At 51.8% G+C, this 16,711-nt stretch overlaps 7 protein-coding genes across 7 annotated transcripts; 3 read left to right on the top strand and 4 right to left on the bottom strand.

The window, feature by feature from the left end:
* Nucleotides 1-1,189: 1,189 nt before the first annotated feature.
* On the top strand, nt 1,190-2,771 carry BU24DRAFT_421740 (autophagy-related protein-like protein 3). Its single transcript, XM_033527796.1, has 3 exons — nt 1,190-1,868; nt 1,919-2,413; nt 2,463-2,771. The coding sequence occupies exons 1-3, from the start codon at nt 1,348-1,350 to the stop codon at nt 2,503-2,505; spliced, it is 1,059 nt and encodes a 352-aa protein (XP_033383778.1). The 5' UTR covers nt 1,190-1,347; the 3' UTR covers nt 2,506-2,771.
* An 84-nt stretch (nt 2,772-2,855) lies between these two features.
* BU24DRAFT_461684 (uncharacterized protein) lies at nt 2,856-3,360 on the bottom strand (the record flags this gene model as incomplete). Its single annotated transcript, XM_033531917.1, has 2 exons — nt 2,856-3,185; nt 3,235-3,360. The coding sequence occupies 2 exons, from the start codon at nt 3,358-3,360 to the stop codon at nt 2,856-2,858; spliced, it is 456 nt and encodes a 151-aa protein (XP_033383777.1).
* Nucleotides 3,361-4,640: 1,280 nt separating this feature from the next.
* Nucleotides 4,641-7,141, top strand: BU24DRAFT_421739 (Nucleotidyltransferase). Its single transcript, XM_033527795.1, has one exon. It carries the CDS (start codon nt 4,919-4,921, stop codon nt 7,037-7,039), a length of 2,121 nt encoding a protein of 706 aa, XP_033383776.1. The 5' UTR covers nt 4,641-4,918; the 3' UTR covers nt 7,040-7,141.
* A 31-nt stretch (nt 7,142-7,172) lies between these two features.
* BU24DRAFT_491681 (GMC oxidoreductase) lies at nt 7,173-9,124 on the bottom strand (the record flags this gene model as incomplete). Its single annotated transcript, XM_033533824.1, has 3 exons — nt 7,173-8,544; nt 8,601-8,770; nt 8,825-9,124. The coding sequence occupies 3 exons, from the start codon at nt 9,122-9,124 to the stop codon at nt 7,173-7,175; spliced, it is 1,842 nt and encodes a 613-aa protein (XP_033383775.1).
* A 926-nt stretch (nt 9,125-10,050) lies between these two features.
* On the bottom strand, nt 10,051-11,202 carry BU24DRAFT_178467 (uncharacterized protein). Its single transcript, XM_033521586.1, has one exon. It carries the CDS (start codon nt 11,006-11,008, stop codon nt 10,199-10,201), a length of 810 nt encoding a protein of 269 aa, XP_033383774.1. The 5' UTR covers nt 11,009-11,202; the 3' UTR covers nt 10,051-10,198.
* A 1,638-nt stretch (nt 11,203-12,840) lies between these two features.
* BU24DRAFT_461680 (uncharacterized protein) lies at nt 12,841-13,947 on the top strand (the record flags this gene model as incomplete). Its single annotated transcript, XM_033531916.1, has 1 exon — nt 12,841-13,947. The coding sequence occupies one exon, from the start codon at nt 12,841-12,843 to the stop codon at nt 13,945-13,947; it is 1,107 nt and encodes a 368-aa protein (XP_033383773.1).
* Nucleotides 13,948-14,651: 704 nt separating this feature from the next.
* BU24DRAFT_408647 (uncharacterized protein) lies at nt 14,652-16,217 on the bottom strand (the record flags this gene model as incomplete). Its single annotated transcript, XM_033525869.1, has 2 exons — nt 14,652-15,959; nt 16,020-16,217. 2 exons carry the CDS (start codon nt 16,215-16,217, stop codon nt 14,652-14,654), a joined length of 1,506 nt encoding a protein of 501 aa, XP_033383772.1.
* Nucleotides 16,218-16,711: the final 494 nt, after the last annotated feature.

Below are 16,711 nucleotides of genomic sequence, written 5' to 3'. Positions count from 1 at the left end.
TCAGTGCTGCGGCACGAATGCACCTTGCCCCGAAAACGGGAAAAATATCACTGGCAGTGCGATCGACTGACTGCCTGCATATAGCAAAGCCTTGATTGAGGTATGACAAGAATCGATGAAATGGCCGCCGACTCTCGAAACATGTATGCCTGTCAATCATGGACCGTCTGTGATACTTCGATAGTCGAGTGTGAAGGTGGAGTTTATGAGCAATATATCATTTTCGACCAGTGATTCCCGAAGTATAAGCACCATTGTGATTGACTCGGACACAGCGTCTCATCATGTTACAATATGACGCGGATCATATTTGTAACACATGTTTAGAAATTTCATTTTACTTTAGGGATTGTCAATGTTGGCGATTCATCTGGTGTTTCCATGTTGTCTGAAGGCTGTGGCGATGGAGCTTTGGTCCGTCTTTAGGCTTCTTGTCATCCGTCCGTGTATTACCATGCTGCTCCCAACAGCTCCCCAAGCTTGTTCTAGCGCGATCCGAATTGCTAACCTACAGCTTTTAGTAAAGGTCGAGCAGGCAATTCTTGGGTGATGTAACTTGGAGATACGTGCATATGCTTGCCAAGATGAAAGCTGCTGGGTGATGAATGCACCATCATTGCCGAAAGCTGCTGTTACTATTGTCTTTTGAGGTCACATCATGAAGAGATGAAATTGAAATTATAACGAATAGGTCTAAGAACTTGTTAGCTTCGTAGAAACAATATACCATGGTGTTTCCTAACTTGATTTTTTTCGGAGCGAACGAACATACTAGACTAGCATATAAATCTTGAATCTAAATATTGCGAGTGACAGATAGGCATCTCTCAAAAGGCAGGCCCTTGGTCTTGTGATCAGACCTCATATCATCACTTCCCAACTGGCACGAGTCAGCACGACATCATGAGTGAACTGTAGTGAGCAAAGGTGCAGAGGTAGCACATTGTAAGGTGATCGACGATGTACGTGTGGAATTTGGCAGGTGAGCATGAATGTAATCACGATCAATCCTTGGATCTTGAGTGACGAGTATGTATCTGTACTTGGAGGAGTTGTAGTCACTGTTCTAGCTTGTGAGGCGTCATCAAGAAACTGACCTGTCACGCCCGTGCATTCCCGCCTGCGCACGGCCACACAATGAACTCAGTACTAGTAGGCGCGACAGGCAGCCGTCCCCCACCCCCACTATCCCGCAACAGATCATCTCTCTTCCACAGTACATACATCAACACCCCGCACAGTTATACCACAACCACCATTTGCGTCTCAATCACAAACAACCCCACGAAAACACCTTAAGCAAACTGTTCGAAACTACAAAAAGCCATATCAGATACGCCCTCCATTATGGCCTACAACTTCGTGCGTTCATATATAGACACTTTTCGCGAACGAACCGCGGCCATCAGCCACACTTCGACCTTCCGCAGTACTGGCCAGCTCACGCCAGAGGAGTTCGTCCTAGCTGGTGACTTCCTAGTATTCAAGTTTCCTTCCTGGGAGTGGGCAGATGCTTCATCTCCCGCGAAACGCTCCCCACATTTCCCTCCTGGAAAGCAGTTCCTAGTCACCCGCGGTGTTCCCTGCCATCGCCGCCTTGATGACAACTTCGCCGGGGATGCGGGTCAGGACGAAACCCTCGTTGGGGATGGATTCGCATCGGGCGAGGGACAGGCAGACGACGATGGCTGGCTCAGGACTGGTGGTATGGCAGCAAGTCAAGAGGCAAAGGTTCGGGATGTGAGGACAGTGGACGAAAGTGGCAACCTAGGAGCCGCAGAGGAAGAGGAGGAGATTCCCGATATGGAAGATGAGGATGATGAGGAGGCTATAATAAGAGAACCTCAAGGAAGCGGAAGCACTTCAGCGTAGGTTGACATCGGAACTGTCTTTGGACATACGTGCTAACGATTCCCAGTCCCCTTCGTACCTACACCCTATATATCTGCTACTCGGCACACTACAGAACACCTCGACTATATCTATCCGGCTATGGCGCAACATCGGTCCCGCTGAGTCCACGAGAGATGATGGAGGATATTGTCGGTGACTATAAGGACAAGACGGTGACAATCGAAGATCATCCTTTCTTTGATCATGCGGTCAAGACAGCCTCAGTTCATCCTTGCAAGCATGCTTCCGTCATGAAGGTTCTATTAGATCGCGCCGACGCAGCTTTGAAGCTTCGACTAGCGAAGCTTAAGGCCGGCAAAGATGTTGGCAAAGTCGACAGCGGCATGGAAGGCTTAGTAGACGATACGAAGCTACTCAAGCTAACGGAGCAGGCCAAGACAAAGGACGGCGATGAATCAAAGGACAATGAATGGGATCTTGTGGAAGGCAGCAGTGAGGAAGACGAGGTTGCTATTCGCGTCGACCAATACCTTGTCGTCTTCCTTAAATTCATGGCCAGGTAAGTCCACTTCGGCTCCATATTTAGTATCGTTCCTGACTTGTCGCAGTGTCACTCCCGGGATCGAACATGACTTCACCATGGGAGTGTGATACATATATATGAATTTCTATTCCTATACCATAAGCTTTCTTTCGACTCGTTTGCTACAATGTACTGGGCGAACGAGTATATCTCTTGTTTTGGCGTCGGTTCACATGATTCAATATGGGCATAAGGGCAAGCGGGCGTACCTCCTGACAGGAAAGGCGGTATTGTATATTTTGCTAAATATGGAAAGTGCACAACATTGATATCAATCTGCGCGTTTGCGTGCTCAGTACAGTAACACATTAGCAACTAAACATTTTGTTAAACAGACTCGAATGGCGCTAATGATGAACAATCGCAGAAGAAACAGCTGACCACACACATACACATCCACCCCACCTGACCTGACACTTTAGTCCCAATGCCTCATCCCCGTGGGCCGTCTCAGCTCGAGTTCCTTGCCCTCATAACCGAAGTCCCGAATGCTGAAGTCTTGCCCTCGGAAGACAGCACCGAACTTTTGAGAGATGGTGTCGGCGAAGCTCTGTGGTGCAGCAGCGCGTGGCAGCATCTGCGGTGACTCGAGTGAGCCTGGTGCAATGTCACCAGATTGATCGCGCTTCTCCTCTTCGGAAGGTGTTCGGAATACTGCGTACAACCTAGACGTGACGTGGTCTAAGAATGGTTGATGCTCCAACTCGTTGTCAATCAGGGGAATGGACAACTGCTCCGCAATATCGTGCTGGAGACGTCAGTTTCATGACATTAGTGACGAAAAAGAAGTTTCTTACCTCGGCCATGCCTTCGGACCGCATGACTTCTGCTCGACGCTGCAACGCAGGAGCAGCTGGGGTGATAGGGATGGCAGCTACGCTGGCGACGATGGCCATCAAGGCCGCTGTTGAGAATCCACGCATGTTATCGAGTGACTTTAGGAAGTATTTGGGAGAGATTTCAGATCGAGAACAGTGAGTTCGAATTGATGTGTCGTTGGCTGTAAATGCTGATGATCGGGATTGAAGCCTTTAATGATATTCTGGGAGGAACGACTGGCTTGCTTCAAAAGAGCGAGAAGCATGGGAATACCACGAAGAGAGCACCAAAGAAGGACTGAGGGTAAGAGGACTCGATCGACGATATTTGAAGGGGGGAAGAAGAGTGAGGAAAAGAGGATGATATTGGAAACCCGCTCGCCTGAGACTCGACCTAGGCCCGTCCGTGTGGACACATGCGCTCTCTTTCTTTATATGAGAGACCTGTCACCAGCGGAAGGGAGCGATGTTACTAGAAAGGGACAAATATGATATGAGGAAGAGGCTAGGGATCGACAGTAAGGAGAGACATTGTCACGTTCGCGCGACTGGAGAGTCACGCCGCTGGCAAGGCGCGTACGCTGATATGACAAGAATAAGTTATGAAGGGGAGGGAAGAATTTGCGGGTGCATGAGCTTGACAGTTGGAGAATGCTTGGTGCTCGCGAATGCGAATCTTCCAATTACGCGTGAAGGCGTGGCGGGCAGAGGAGTGTGTGAGGGATAGCGAGCATGCAAGGGAATCGACGCTCAACGGGTTTCAAAGCCATTCTGCCCCCAACGGTGCGCATGTGGGTATGGGATAGAAAGGAAATAATGTCCTGTCTGATTTTCCATTATTTCCTGATCGATACTCGCGAACAGCTATTGTGACGAGCCTGCCCCAGCCATTCAATAGTCAGTGCAATACCATACATACCACTTCGAATTGGCTGTCCGTGGGGGATGGGCTTTCATGCTGTGAATCGCGACTCTCGCCTACTAACAGGAGAAACCCCCCATAGCAGAGGGATATCGATAATCGCTACTGGCATCCTATTTCAGGACAAATGTTCTACACACTGGACACATGAGAGTGCAACTGGTTTCCCTTGCCACAGACGACAGACGTTGGCACATGGCACCGCAACGGGTAACGTCACTATGGAGCACTTTTCAGCGAGGCGTCCAATAAAGTTTGTATGAAAGACAGATGAGGTTCTCACGATACCATGAACTCTAAACAACAGACTGTGACGGTGAGGTTGAGGTGGCAGGGTGATGTCCCCTCCTACTCAGTACGAGTACTATGAGAGTAACGACCTCGCAGGGTTGAACTAACCAAAGGAAGATGACACGTCCAGTTCGTCATTGCCAAGTCCATCGTTCACGCATCTACCCGGCTCCTGCTTCGCACTGTTTGTATCGAGTCTACCTACCACTAAATTGCTTTCTTACCTTCATCCACTTCTTCGCTTCCTTTCGTCTCCTTGGTCTTTATTCGCTTCTCATGATAATTACCGTGGTTTTGGAAATCAAATATCCATCCCTTTGAGTCTTATTGGATCTCAGAATATCATGACTTCTATTTCTCCTCCCGGTCGCAACCCAATTGCTCACAGAACTAGCCGTGCCCTTACTTGACTTACTTGATTATTGGACTGTGACGTTGCACGCATTGACGATGGATGAGTCCCAGACCCCCACCGAGGAGTCTCAATTGGCCATGCCCAATCTCGACTCAGTCGATTTAAGTACTATACCACCTATACTCGTGCTTTCGGCTCATCTGAAAGGTCACGAGGCGAAAGATATCGAGGAAACGTTGCGCCGTCACGGCGCACAGCCCACTGACGATGTGTCTAAAGCGAAGGTTTTCATCGGCAAGGTCGGAACCAAGAAGCGGTCCGAGTTCGAACTTCGGGCTCGAAGATTGAAGGTTGAGGAGTTTCTCGACCTGGAGCGCACGGCCAGCCCCGTTCAGGTCGACGATGAACCTGCTAGTAAGAGAAGAAAAGTCGAGGGGTCTCGACATACGCCCCAGGACGAGGCGAGGACACGGACTCAAGTCGCAGACGATTCGGAGACTGAAGACGAATTCCCGACATTGAAGCGAGACACTCATGCGGCATCGCCGACAAAGTCTCGTGAAGAGTCTGAAGCACTGCCTGTTTTATTTGAGTCGCCCGGGAGCGAAGATATTATTTGGGTTATCAAAGTCGGTTGGCTCAATGACTGCATCGCGAAAGGAACAATCTTGCCCCTTGGGGTAAACTTAGTTTACACAGGAAAGGTTATCGAGCGGCCACCGAGCTCGACAGCGACGCCCAAATCCATAATTCCGTTCTTTGCAGGCAAGACCACCAAGATTATCCCTGCGTCACGGACAAACCTGGCTCCACGACCAGAAAGTGGCCAGGATATTCTGGAGCGTGCCAAATCAGACTTATATGCTGTATCCTCGAGACATCATCATCAACCGACGCGGTCAACCAATTCTGGCTCTCGTCGCTTCGACGGCGCCACATTTGCGTCAAGTTCCACCTCACATCATGGCCAGGTTGCCGCGCATACCGCCCATCTTCTCAAGCAGTCCACGAGCGAGTATGAAGGTGATGACTCGGATCTCCCACCTGCCCCTAAGTGGGTCAAGAAGGACATCAAATATTCTTGTCAGCGGTTTACACCTCTGAATGGGCCCAATGACGAGTTCATCGGCCTTCTCAAAAAGATACGCATAGCAAGGACTCTGATTAATGACGAAATAGGAATTCGTGCTTACTCTACGATCATTGCTGCTATCGCCGCGTATCCATATGAGCTTCGCCATCCCCGCGAAGTGCTCCGCATACCGGGGTGTGATACGAAAGCTGCCGAGCTATACGTCGAATGGAAGAACACAGGTCATATCAAAGCAGTCGATGACTTTGAAGAAGACGAGGCCATGAAAGTCTTACGACTGTTCTACGATATCTGGGGAGTTGGCGCAAAGACAGCCAGGAACTTTTACTATGGCAACCACTGGACAGAGTTAGATGACATCGTCGAGTTTGGGTGGAATGATCTTGACCGCGTCCAGCAGATCGGCGTCAAGTATTACGAAGAGCTCTTGAACCCAATTCCCAGATCCGAAGTCGAACAGATAGCTGAGGTCGTGCGGCAGCATGCTGTACGCCTACGAGACGATAGGATTACAGTGACCATCGTCGGGGGTTATCGACGAGGAAAGGCTGCATCAGGCGATGTCGACATGATTATTTCGCACCATGACCTGGAGTCAACCGCCAATCTGGTCAGAGACATCATCCAGTCTCTCGAAGACGAAGAGTGGATCACTCACACGCTCACCATGAGTCTTCACAACACAGAAAGAGGGCAGTCCACTCTACCGTTCCGCACGACCAGAGCCGCTGGCGCAGGCTTTGACACTTTAGACAAGGCACTCGTGGTCTGGCAAGATCCGCACTGGCCGACCCGGGAGCGGGATCTCGCAGAGAACCCAAGGGCGAAGAATCCGAACATTCATCGCCGCGTTGATATTATCATCGCGCCGTGGCGGACAGTAGGCTGTGCTGTCATGGGCTGGAGCGGAGGGACGACTTTCCAGAGAGACCTTAGAAGGTACGCCAAAGCGATCAAAGGTTGGAAGTTCGATAGTAGCGGCATCCGAGATCGAAGCACAGGTGAAGTTGTGCAACTCGAAGGTCCCAACGGCGTCGATGGCACCCCTGAAGATGCGGAGAGAATAGTGTTTGAAGGCTTAGGTCTTGAGTATATACCTCCAGAGATGCGGTGCACGAACTGAAGTCCCCGGCTTGGACACATGCGTATATCCTGTATATACTTGATATTCTTATGTACATACTTCGACCTAACGAGCGTTTTGCAATCGGATGCCATGTTCATTTTCACTCCGACGCTTTACAACATACACAAACTCAAGCAGCACAAACATCCTTATCCGCATCCTCCTTCAGCACATCACTCGCCTTCTCACTGAGCATAAACGTGCTAACCACAGGAAACACACCCGGAATCCTAGGAAACGCACTCGCATCCACGACCCTCAAACCCTTGACCCCCCTAACCCTAAATCTCCCATCCAACACCGCCATCGGATCCCCCTCCTTCCCAATCGCCGCCGTCGACGTAGGATGATGACCAAAAGTCTGCCCCGTAATCCAATCCTCATCCGCCTGCCCACAATACCCCTGAGCATCCGGCCCATTCGGACACGGGGGCTCCCTAGCCGTAATCGTCGTGCCCTTAGCCCCCGCATACATCTTCCTCGCCCACGCAATCGTATCCTTCATGGCCCCCATATCCGCCTCCTTGCCCTCCTCGTACAGCATGAAATTGATATCCGGCGCGTCCTGGGGATTCGCGCTCGCGAGCCGCACATACCCCTTCTTATTCTGCGGGTGGTTCTTCACCATCGAGATGCCGTAGACGCCGGCTGGTTCCGCCGGCAACGCATTGTTCGTCTGGTTCGACGGCCAGAAACCGCGGAACGCGAACCCGGGGCCTTGCATGATGAACATGTCGCGCTCGCCATCGGGCGTGTGCTTGGTCGTCAGCATCTGGAAGCTCTGGGAGAAGCCGCCGCCGCCGCCGGAGACTTGTCCGATGATGGGCATTTCTTGGTTGTCTTGCATGTTGTTGCCGACGCCGGGGGAGTCGACGAGGGTGGGGATCTGGAACGAGGCGAGGTGCGATTTGGGGCCGATGCCGGAGAGCATGAGGAGCTGGGGCGTGTTGAAGGTGCCGCCTGAGAGGATGACTTCTTTGCGGGCGGTCGCGGTCTTGACGGTGCCTTTGTTGGAGTCGGTGTAGCGTGCGTCGGCTTTGTAGAGGGATTTTCCTTGGAGGAACTGGATTCCTGTGGCGCGGGGCTGGCCGCCACAGGTGGTGGTGTCGCTGGGGGTGAAGAGGACTTTGGTCGCGAGGCTGTTGATGCTGAGGGTCAGGGGGAACTTGTTTTGGATGGTTTCTTGGATGTAGTCGCGGGAGCTGTAGCGCTGGCCGTTGGACCGCTGGTGCATGGGGAGCCCCCAGATGCCGTTCGTCCAGTCGCGTTTGGCGTCGAGGAAGTTGGCGTCGCCGCCCATCATGCTGGAGATGCTGGCTGCGTCGGTGGGCTTGGACAGGTTCGCGGCGATGGCTTGCATTATGCCGAGGACGGGTTGGCCAACGGTACCCGGCTTGTTCATGTTCGTCTGGAAGTAGCCGTTGAAGCCGTGGCCTGCGGTGCCGGCGGGGAGGTAGTTGTTCTTCTCGAGGCGTTCGAAGATCTTCCGCATCTTGTCAGCACTGTGGAATTGTCAGTTTTAGGGGCTCAGAAGGTGTGGGATGTAGATATGTTGTACCTCCAGGAAGTGTCTCCTGTGATGTTGGCGATGTGATTCCAATCAGAGTCCGAAGGTAGCCAAGTGCACATGGCATTGATCATAGAGCTTCCTCCAACAGTAGCACCGCGTGGGTAGTAGACTCCAAGGAATTTGGCGCCCGATGGTGGCGTAGCTGTTCCTGCTCCGACCTATTTTATGGTCAGTATACTGTTTGAATTGATGTTCAATGCAGAGGGTAGTACCCAGTATCGACCAGCCGTAGTCTTCCACACAAGGTGGTTATTCATCATGTTCCTCTTCTCATCAGCATAGTGCTTAACGAAGAAGTCCCAGGTGATCTGGGGTGGATATTGGCCAGAGGTGCCTTGTGTGCTTTGATCGCCTGCCTCAATGAGGAGGACCGAGAAGTTCGCTCGAGCAAGATTGGAAGCTAACACACCACCGCCTGGACCGGAACCAACGACGATATAGTCGTATACATCTTGTGCAAAGACAATGGGGAGAGCGAAGAGAAAGAGCAGTATTTGCGTGAATGGACCCATCCTAGCGCACTCCTAGATCTGGTATGATCAAAGAGTTGAACTGTACTCTAAAAAATGTAGAGAGCATCTCCAACATATAAATCAAAACGCCAACCCTGGGAGTCGTTTTGCCCCTCAGCTTCTCCAATTCGATCTGCAACAACTGCCGGAGCTACAAAGCCGAAGGTCAGAGGTTCGGCTCTCCATTATGCCAAGATGGTCGTTGTCAATGGCAAAGAGGAGGTAGATTACGGAATCTGGCCATGCGAAGATAATGAACCGATTCAAGCATCCAAACCTTGCTGCCAAGCGCGCCAGAGTGCTCGAATCACCTTTTATAACGTGTCAAGGGTATTCGATGTTGATATATGCGGTAATAGATAGGCCATAGTGTTGTGTCTTTCCTTTTTATAACTCCATAAACATACTCAACTACCGTTATGCATCTGTTGAAGTCTGGAGGTCAGAGATATTGGTTCCTTCGAAAAGTCGATGGAAGGTTTGTGGAATGTTCCTTTGGTAAATTTCCATCAGTGAAAAGGATAGATAGACAGAGAGGTAGTAGGTGATGGGTACAGTGTGGCGAGAGCTATTGGTCACAGCAAATATACTGATAACTACCTATCCAGGACGGCAATAATGTTCGAGAGGGGAAGGAGGGGAAGAGGTTTCGTTTTAGTTGGCTCAATGTCCTTTGATTCCTTGCATTGCAGCTGCGCTAGCCGAATCTAGAGCATCTCTCTACATTTCATTAGGCATGCAACACCTGATTCGTCTTGGTTTGGAAATGATAATATAATTAATCCCCATGATTTACGACTATGTACAATACCCTGATTGCATACTATCCAGGTAAGGATGGTCACTTGCGGGCCAGCACTAATGGAGTGCGTGCCCGGTATGACACTGACGCACTGAAAGGCATACCTGGATATCTTTACTCCTTCATTTGCGACACGTGACAATCCACTTTTTTTCCCATTCAACAGTTCCGAAATTGAAGAAAACGCCATGAGCTTACACCATGCGCTATGCAATGTTTGCGAGAATAATTCATAGAATTGGATGAGGGGGCAACCTCATGAGTTTCGGGCCCTAGGCTTGGCCTAAAGGCGCGCCCATGTTCATCCTTGGTTTCTTGAGGAGTATACCGTCTATTGTTTCCAGTCCCTCATCTGCCGAAGACCTTCTGCTGCCTTTTGCAGACGCTTTCGGACTTCCTTCGTGTGGGATATCTTTAGTAATGTCTTTTACAGTGTCTTTTTCTTCGTCACTGTCGTCATCGCGCTCACTCTGCTCTTGAGCAATTCTCTCCAGCTCCGCATCGAGGGCTTTGAGTTCGATCCTATCGTCCGCGCCATCGCCAGGCCTGGCGGGCAGTGTCAACGGCCCATGTAGCGCGAGGTCCACGTCTGGCTCTGGTTCAGGTGCAAGCGCCTGCTTGAGGGGTATGATTCCAACTGGCTCCATTCCGTGGATTGGTGCCAACGAGCGGGGGATGATTGGAGTGTGACCAGCATGCAATGTGTTGGCAGCAGGCAGCGGAGACATGAGAGCATCTGTCGGTGGCGGTGAACTTGGCCCCTCAGTGTCAAGGTCGAGTTCGGGAAGAGAGATTCTAGCCCGGAATGGAGGCCGCCTTCTGGAGGCGAGTCCTGGTGTCGGTGTGAAGGGAAGCGTTTCAGGCAGTCCTGTTGTGGGTGCACCATCTGTTGGATTGGCAGAATCGTCCCACTGTTTATCCTTTTGTAAAAGCTCTTCCTGGGTGAGCAGAGACTTCTGTTCCTCCTTGACAGACATTGCGTCTGGTGGTGGTGTAGATGGCTGGAGTTCGGGAGGCACTGCGACGGGATGTTTGGCAAGACCTTCAATGATGGTCTGCGTGCTGGTATCGACGTAACCCATGTGGTCGGCGTTGAGGCGTGGAACAAGGCCACAAACTGTGTAGGGTATCGACAGGATGCGTGGGAAAATCGAAAGGCCGTATGTTGAGGATAGAATGCTGGATGGGCAGAGGCAGGCTGAGGGAGAACTGGAGACGGTGCGGTATCGATATGGTCGGCAGTGAGTAGCTAGGAACACAAAGCCATGCAACACAATGAGTAGTGTCAGTCACTAGTACCCCGCAAATCTTTGGTACCTGGGACGTGTTGAGACCTTGGAGTGCGTGTGTGGAATTCGGAGTTGGAATGCGTAGGGGTGATATAGTCCACAGTAGAGATTGCCCTGTGTTTGGCAGAGAAGGTATTTGTGGGTCGTGTGTCGTGGTGCGGTTACACAGCCAAAGCAAATATTTAGATGGAGAAAGATCGTCGCTGATTTGAACAACGCGGGAGCGAGAGATGGGGCAGTGGTAGTAATTGTGACACGTAGAGATGGGGACGTGGGCGTTGGAGTTGGAGTTGGAGTGGGAGTGGGATTGGGATTTTGTTGTCGATGGAGATGTAGAAGGCGGAGGAATAGCGGAAGAGAAGTTCACTGCCGAGTGGTACAAGTAGTAAGTACTCCGTAGCAACGACGACTATGAGGTAGTGAGGGAAGGTACAAAGGTACATGTAGGGTCCAACCACGTCATCGCGGTACCTTTCACCTTGACTCGATTGGGTCACTAGTGTCGGCCCGATCTGCAGGCAACCCACCCCCACCGGACGACCAAACCCCTGTATTGCCCTCTTCCTCTTCAACTAACTTAGGTACGTACCTACGTCGTACCTTACTTTCTCTCTACACAGTACGCAGTAGCTCATCTTTTCTTTCTTTCGTTGTCCTTCTTTACTGTTCCGATGGTTGACCTTACTCGTATCATCCTCAGCACGATAAGATCAGCGTTCTAGACAGCAAGGTTGGCTCGTGCCATTCATGTCAGATAGACCGTTCAGTCGCTCACTCATCGCTTTAGTTACTTGCTCTGACCGGTGACGACATACCAAGCCAAATTGTTTTTTCTACACTTCGTCTATCACTTTGTCGATCACCAACTTCAACCACGTCCTTCGATATCTTTCGCGACAACCTTGTTTAACAGTACTCCCACGTTCCTCCAAGCGCCTCAACGGGTTTGATTGCCGCGCGACAGATCTGGTTCGCAGAAAGCTGGGACGCCTGATATCTTAGGGTTTAGATTCCGTTCGATCAAGCTTTCAAGAGGGGTAACCGGCTCAAGGAAACGCGGCCCTGGGTCCTATAACTATCGACGTCAGCCCATCCATCTCTCTGATATAAGACTCGCCGTTCCTTTCACTCGGGTTCTTAACATAATTATACAGTACACATATACTGCAGGACTCTTCGTTGTACTTCGTTCCATTTCGATAACACATCCGAAGCCACCCGTCAACGGTCGCTAACTAGCTTCTTACTATATCAAGAAAACGTGCATTTGAATGGTCTTACTGGCCTCTCCAATCTCAGTCACTCTCATTTTCCCGTTCATATTGGTTTCCTGAGTGCTCGGTCTATGTGCATGTGTGTGTGAGACATCTGTTATCTACTCTTTTCTTTGTCAAACGCAACGCAACGTATCACTACCACCTATATCGTCATCTCAAAGTGGAACCCACCCAACCGCAGTCTTTCAACAGACGCTCTATCAGTATCCGGGAAAGACACTATCAACTGCAACCCTATTCGAAATCAACATCGTAACACTACGAACCACGATTGGTTCTTTGGAACTTCAAGAGCTAGAACCCCAATCCGGAGAGCACAATCCTTGAATGCAGCCTCAAACAACAACAATGTCGAACCAGTCATCTGAAGAAGACCTACCTCCATTCCCAGAGCCAGAGATCTCCTCTCTGATACTCGAGAACAAGCCCAACGCCAAACTCCACTACACATACTACCCAGCATCTACATCCCAACCTCACCACCCGAACCCCTTCGCCCAAAGCCTCATCGTCTTCCTCAACGGCCTACTCTCCCCCCGTTCCTCCTGGGACGCCTCCATCAACGACTTCCTCGAAAAACGCATCTCCTCCCGCCTCCCCTATCCCGCGCTCCTCTCCTACGACCGCTACGGCCAAGGCGACTCCGACCACGACCCCGACGACCCGGATCCCCCACCCAGCCACAGCCACGACGCCATGTCGGCCGTCCGCTCGCTCAAGCAATTCCTCCTCCAGATCTGGAAAGAGCACCTCGACATGTCGAACCCATCCCAATTCCCGTCCCTAATCCTCGTCTGCAACTCCATCGGCTGCGCCCTCGCGCGCCTCTTCTCCCAAACCTACCCAGGCACCGTATCCGGTCTCCTATTCCTAGACTCCGTAATCGCAAACTCGGACCTCGTCTCCATCTGGCCGGACCCCTCCTCCCCATCCTTCGACCCCCTCACCCTCCCCCCCGGCACAACCACCGACGACGTCCTCGCAACCCGCGCCGCGTATCTCCAAACATTCCACCCAGACGTCCCGAACGACGAGGGCCTCTCCCGCCGCAACCTCGCCACCCTCCTCCCCTCACCCTCCTCCCCCTCCCTCGAGGGACCCGACTCCCAGCCCCCGTACCTCACCGTCGCAGGCCACGACTGGGCCACGTTCGCGGACCAGTGTCTCACGGGTTCCCTGCGCACCCCGCGCGCGCTGACGATGACGTACATGAACCCCGCGTGGCAGAGGTACAATGAGGGGTTGGTGGGGATAACGCATCCGCAGCGGGCGATTGGGCCGATCATCGCGGTCGGGTGTGGGCATTTCGTGCAGAAGGATGGACCCGGGTTCGTGGCGGATGAGATGGTGAGTCTGCTGGATCGGATGGTGAATAGGGTCGAGCAGATGGCGGAGCATGATGCTAATGAGAGGGCGTCCGAGTCGAATCCGAGTTTGCATTCTTCGCTGTCTTGAGTGGGAATGGGGAGGGGAGGGTGTGTGTGTACGTCTGGATTCGATATATGTTGGGTATTCAAGCGAGCAGGGAGCTAGGGAAGGATATTTATAGGATTATACACACGTACACGTTCACATATATGTATAAAGTTGGTCAAAAGTTCCGCTTTCGCACCACAATGAAGCTTTTATATATGCCATCTTACGTTATGTACACGGTACTAAGTTGGGCCTCAACATATACTACCGTCTTGCCCCAGGGATAGACGAAAATTCCGTGGAGACCCTCAGAAGATACTTTGAACTGCTAGAAACAACATAGTGATTTGATATCCAGGAGATCCTCAACATATTCTACCGTCTCGCCCCTAGGAAAGATAAAAGTTCCGTGAAGGCCCTCAACAGGTCCTTTGAACTGCCTGAGAAAAAACATTGATTTGAGATTGTCGGAACGAAAAAGAGACCTAAGTCCACGCTGATGCAAAAACCAAGAGTGAGTAGTATCCAAGAACATAGATCTGGAAAGAGGAAAAAAGATTCGAAATTCTAAAAACATAGATTGCCGTCCGTAACTCGCGTAGCCAACGAGTTAGGAAAACTCCAGGAAGGAAGGATAAAAAATAGTGATGGATGAGAGCATATGTGCATGCGCATAAGTTGCGCGGGATCGGGTTCTGTCCGTACGTGTACATCCTCTCTGGGAGGCAGTGGGGGAGTCGAGATTAAAAGTCGTCCATTTCACCCATAATCTCGAAGTCGTCGTCATCGTCTTCAACCGTGCGTCTTTGCTTTGAGTTCTCTTGGCCTCTTGGGCGACGCTCCGGTTCTTCGTCCTCCTTTCTGGTGTTTTGGTCGCCGCCAGTTCCCTGGAGGAGTCGCTTCTTCTCTTCTTCTTTCAGACCGGCCTTCTCGGCCGCGGCAATGCGTACGCTCAACGGTCGGCTCTGCATGTAGCTCTCCATGTAGCTTGCGCCCAGCGACGAGGGATAACCGTAGCTGCCAGCTTGATCTACATCGTCGACATTGGATCCCGAGAGGCCACCGACGTAGGTACTGAATTGTTCTTCATCCGCCTCTGCCGCTTCAGGTTCCGATGCATATATCGGTGAACCGGAGGCACGTTGGGGGATGTTTAGTTCCGGGTGGGAGGGGGAAGGATCTAGGAAAGTTCGCGTGGCGGTCTGGGGCGGAACGTAGTCCTCAGGTGAAGACGCGGTTATCGTGTGTTCGGTATATGTCGGCGGAGAAGCGCTGGCTGGTGCATGGCGATGCGAGCTATTGGTGTTGGTATTCTGCGGTATACTGTGGTGAACGGGATCATGGTGGGCATGTGAGGTTAGGCGTGGATCTATGATTTCGTTGAGTGATGTGCTCGAATTGGATGCAGTCGATAGTGTAGTTTCGCTCGGAGATGTAAGAGGAGGATCCATGATGTTATCGGCGGGGAGAACGATCTGGTCATCGATGACCAGACTCACCCTCTTCCTCCTGCTTCGTGGGGTATTGTTACCCCGGAGTGACGATTTCTTGACAGCAGTGCGTTTGGCCTTCTTTCCCTCGTCTGCTCGTTTGCCTACTTTCGTAACGTCCGCAGCGGCTGGGACACCCTCGCCATGCTCCATCTTTTCCTCTCTGTTATTGCTCCGGGATCTGCGATTTTCCTTGCCGTTCTCAGCATCTCGGGTCGGGGATCCCTGCTCTACGGTTGGAGGAACGCCAACGTGCTCTGCCACTACCTCTTTCTGCTTTTTCTTCTCTTTCTTCTTTTTGGTAGGCGATGCCAAATCCCCAGCTTCTAGCAGAGGCAAGAAGTAAGGCGTGATCTCTAATAGCTCTTTCTCGCGTTTATGAACACGTGTGTGCTTGTTGCGTTTAGCCTTTTCTACCGGTCCAAGCGTGGTCGATTCCGGGGATGTCTCGGTAGGCTCAGTGGAGGACGAGGTCACGGAAACACTTGACGAGGAATTCTGGCTAGAGCTGTCGGCATTCCGCGGCGGAGGGCGTTGCTTGGAGCGATGTTCTGCTAGCAGCTGGTCCGGTCAGCGATTTCTGTTCTGAATGAAGCCTGCAGGATGCGAAGGCGCGTTTACCTCTTGCTCGTAGTTCTTGAGCTCTACCTGCTTGCCCTGGATGTATTGCTTGATGTCTTGCTCGAGTTTCTGCTGCTTGCGCTCGATACTGCGAGTCAAGGATTCCAATTGCTCTGGCGAGAATTCTGGAGGCCCGGCCAGAGACGGGTCATGGTGCAGGTACGTCTGCGGCGAGTGGTCGGGTGTAGTATACGGCATTGATGGCAGGTGACGACGTCACGGGCTCCCGGAGGCGGCGATTGCGGTGCGGGAGTGTCAGGTTATGGAGGGTGGTACAGGCAAGTCGCGGTATCCGTGGTAGCGGTCCTTCAAGGGGAAGGAGTGGGGGACAGCTGGGAGCAGTGGTGTCAGTCCTCATAATTGAGAGCGGAAGCTAGGCTACCGTTTGGGGGAGGTGAATGTTGCTGGTGGGTAAAGTACCTCGTTGTCGCGATTGACGCATTCGGAAAGGCGGAGTGCGATTGGTGAAGGATGGAGGTCACCGGACTCGACCAGGTGTGGCTTGTCCCTCGAGAGCTGCGTGGTACCTAGGCCTAGGACCTAGGTAGATTGGATGGGTACGAGAGGCGATTGCGCGACAGCGGACAGCGGTAGTTAACAGCTGAGAGGAAGAAAAAGGTGGACAAATATTGCGGGTCCGGACGGAGGTAGCTTGTGAAGACTACCTTTCTCGGTGCTAGACCGTTGAAATG

This window comes from Aaosphaeria arxii (assembly GCF_010015735.1).
Source record: "Aaosphaeria arxii CBS 175.79 unplaced genomic scaffold BU24scaffold_4, whole genome shotgun sequence".
In the NCBI taxonomy this organism is placed as follows: domain Eukaryota; kingdom Fungi; phylum Ascomycota; class Dothideomycetes; order Pleosporales; genus Aaosphaeria; species Aaosphaeria arxii.
This window is presented reverse-complemented; position numbering and strand designations above follow the sequence as displayed.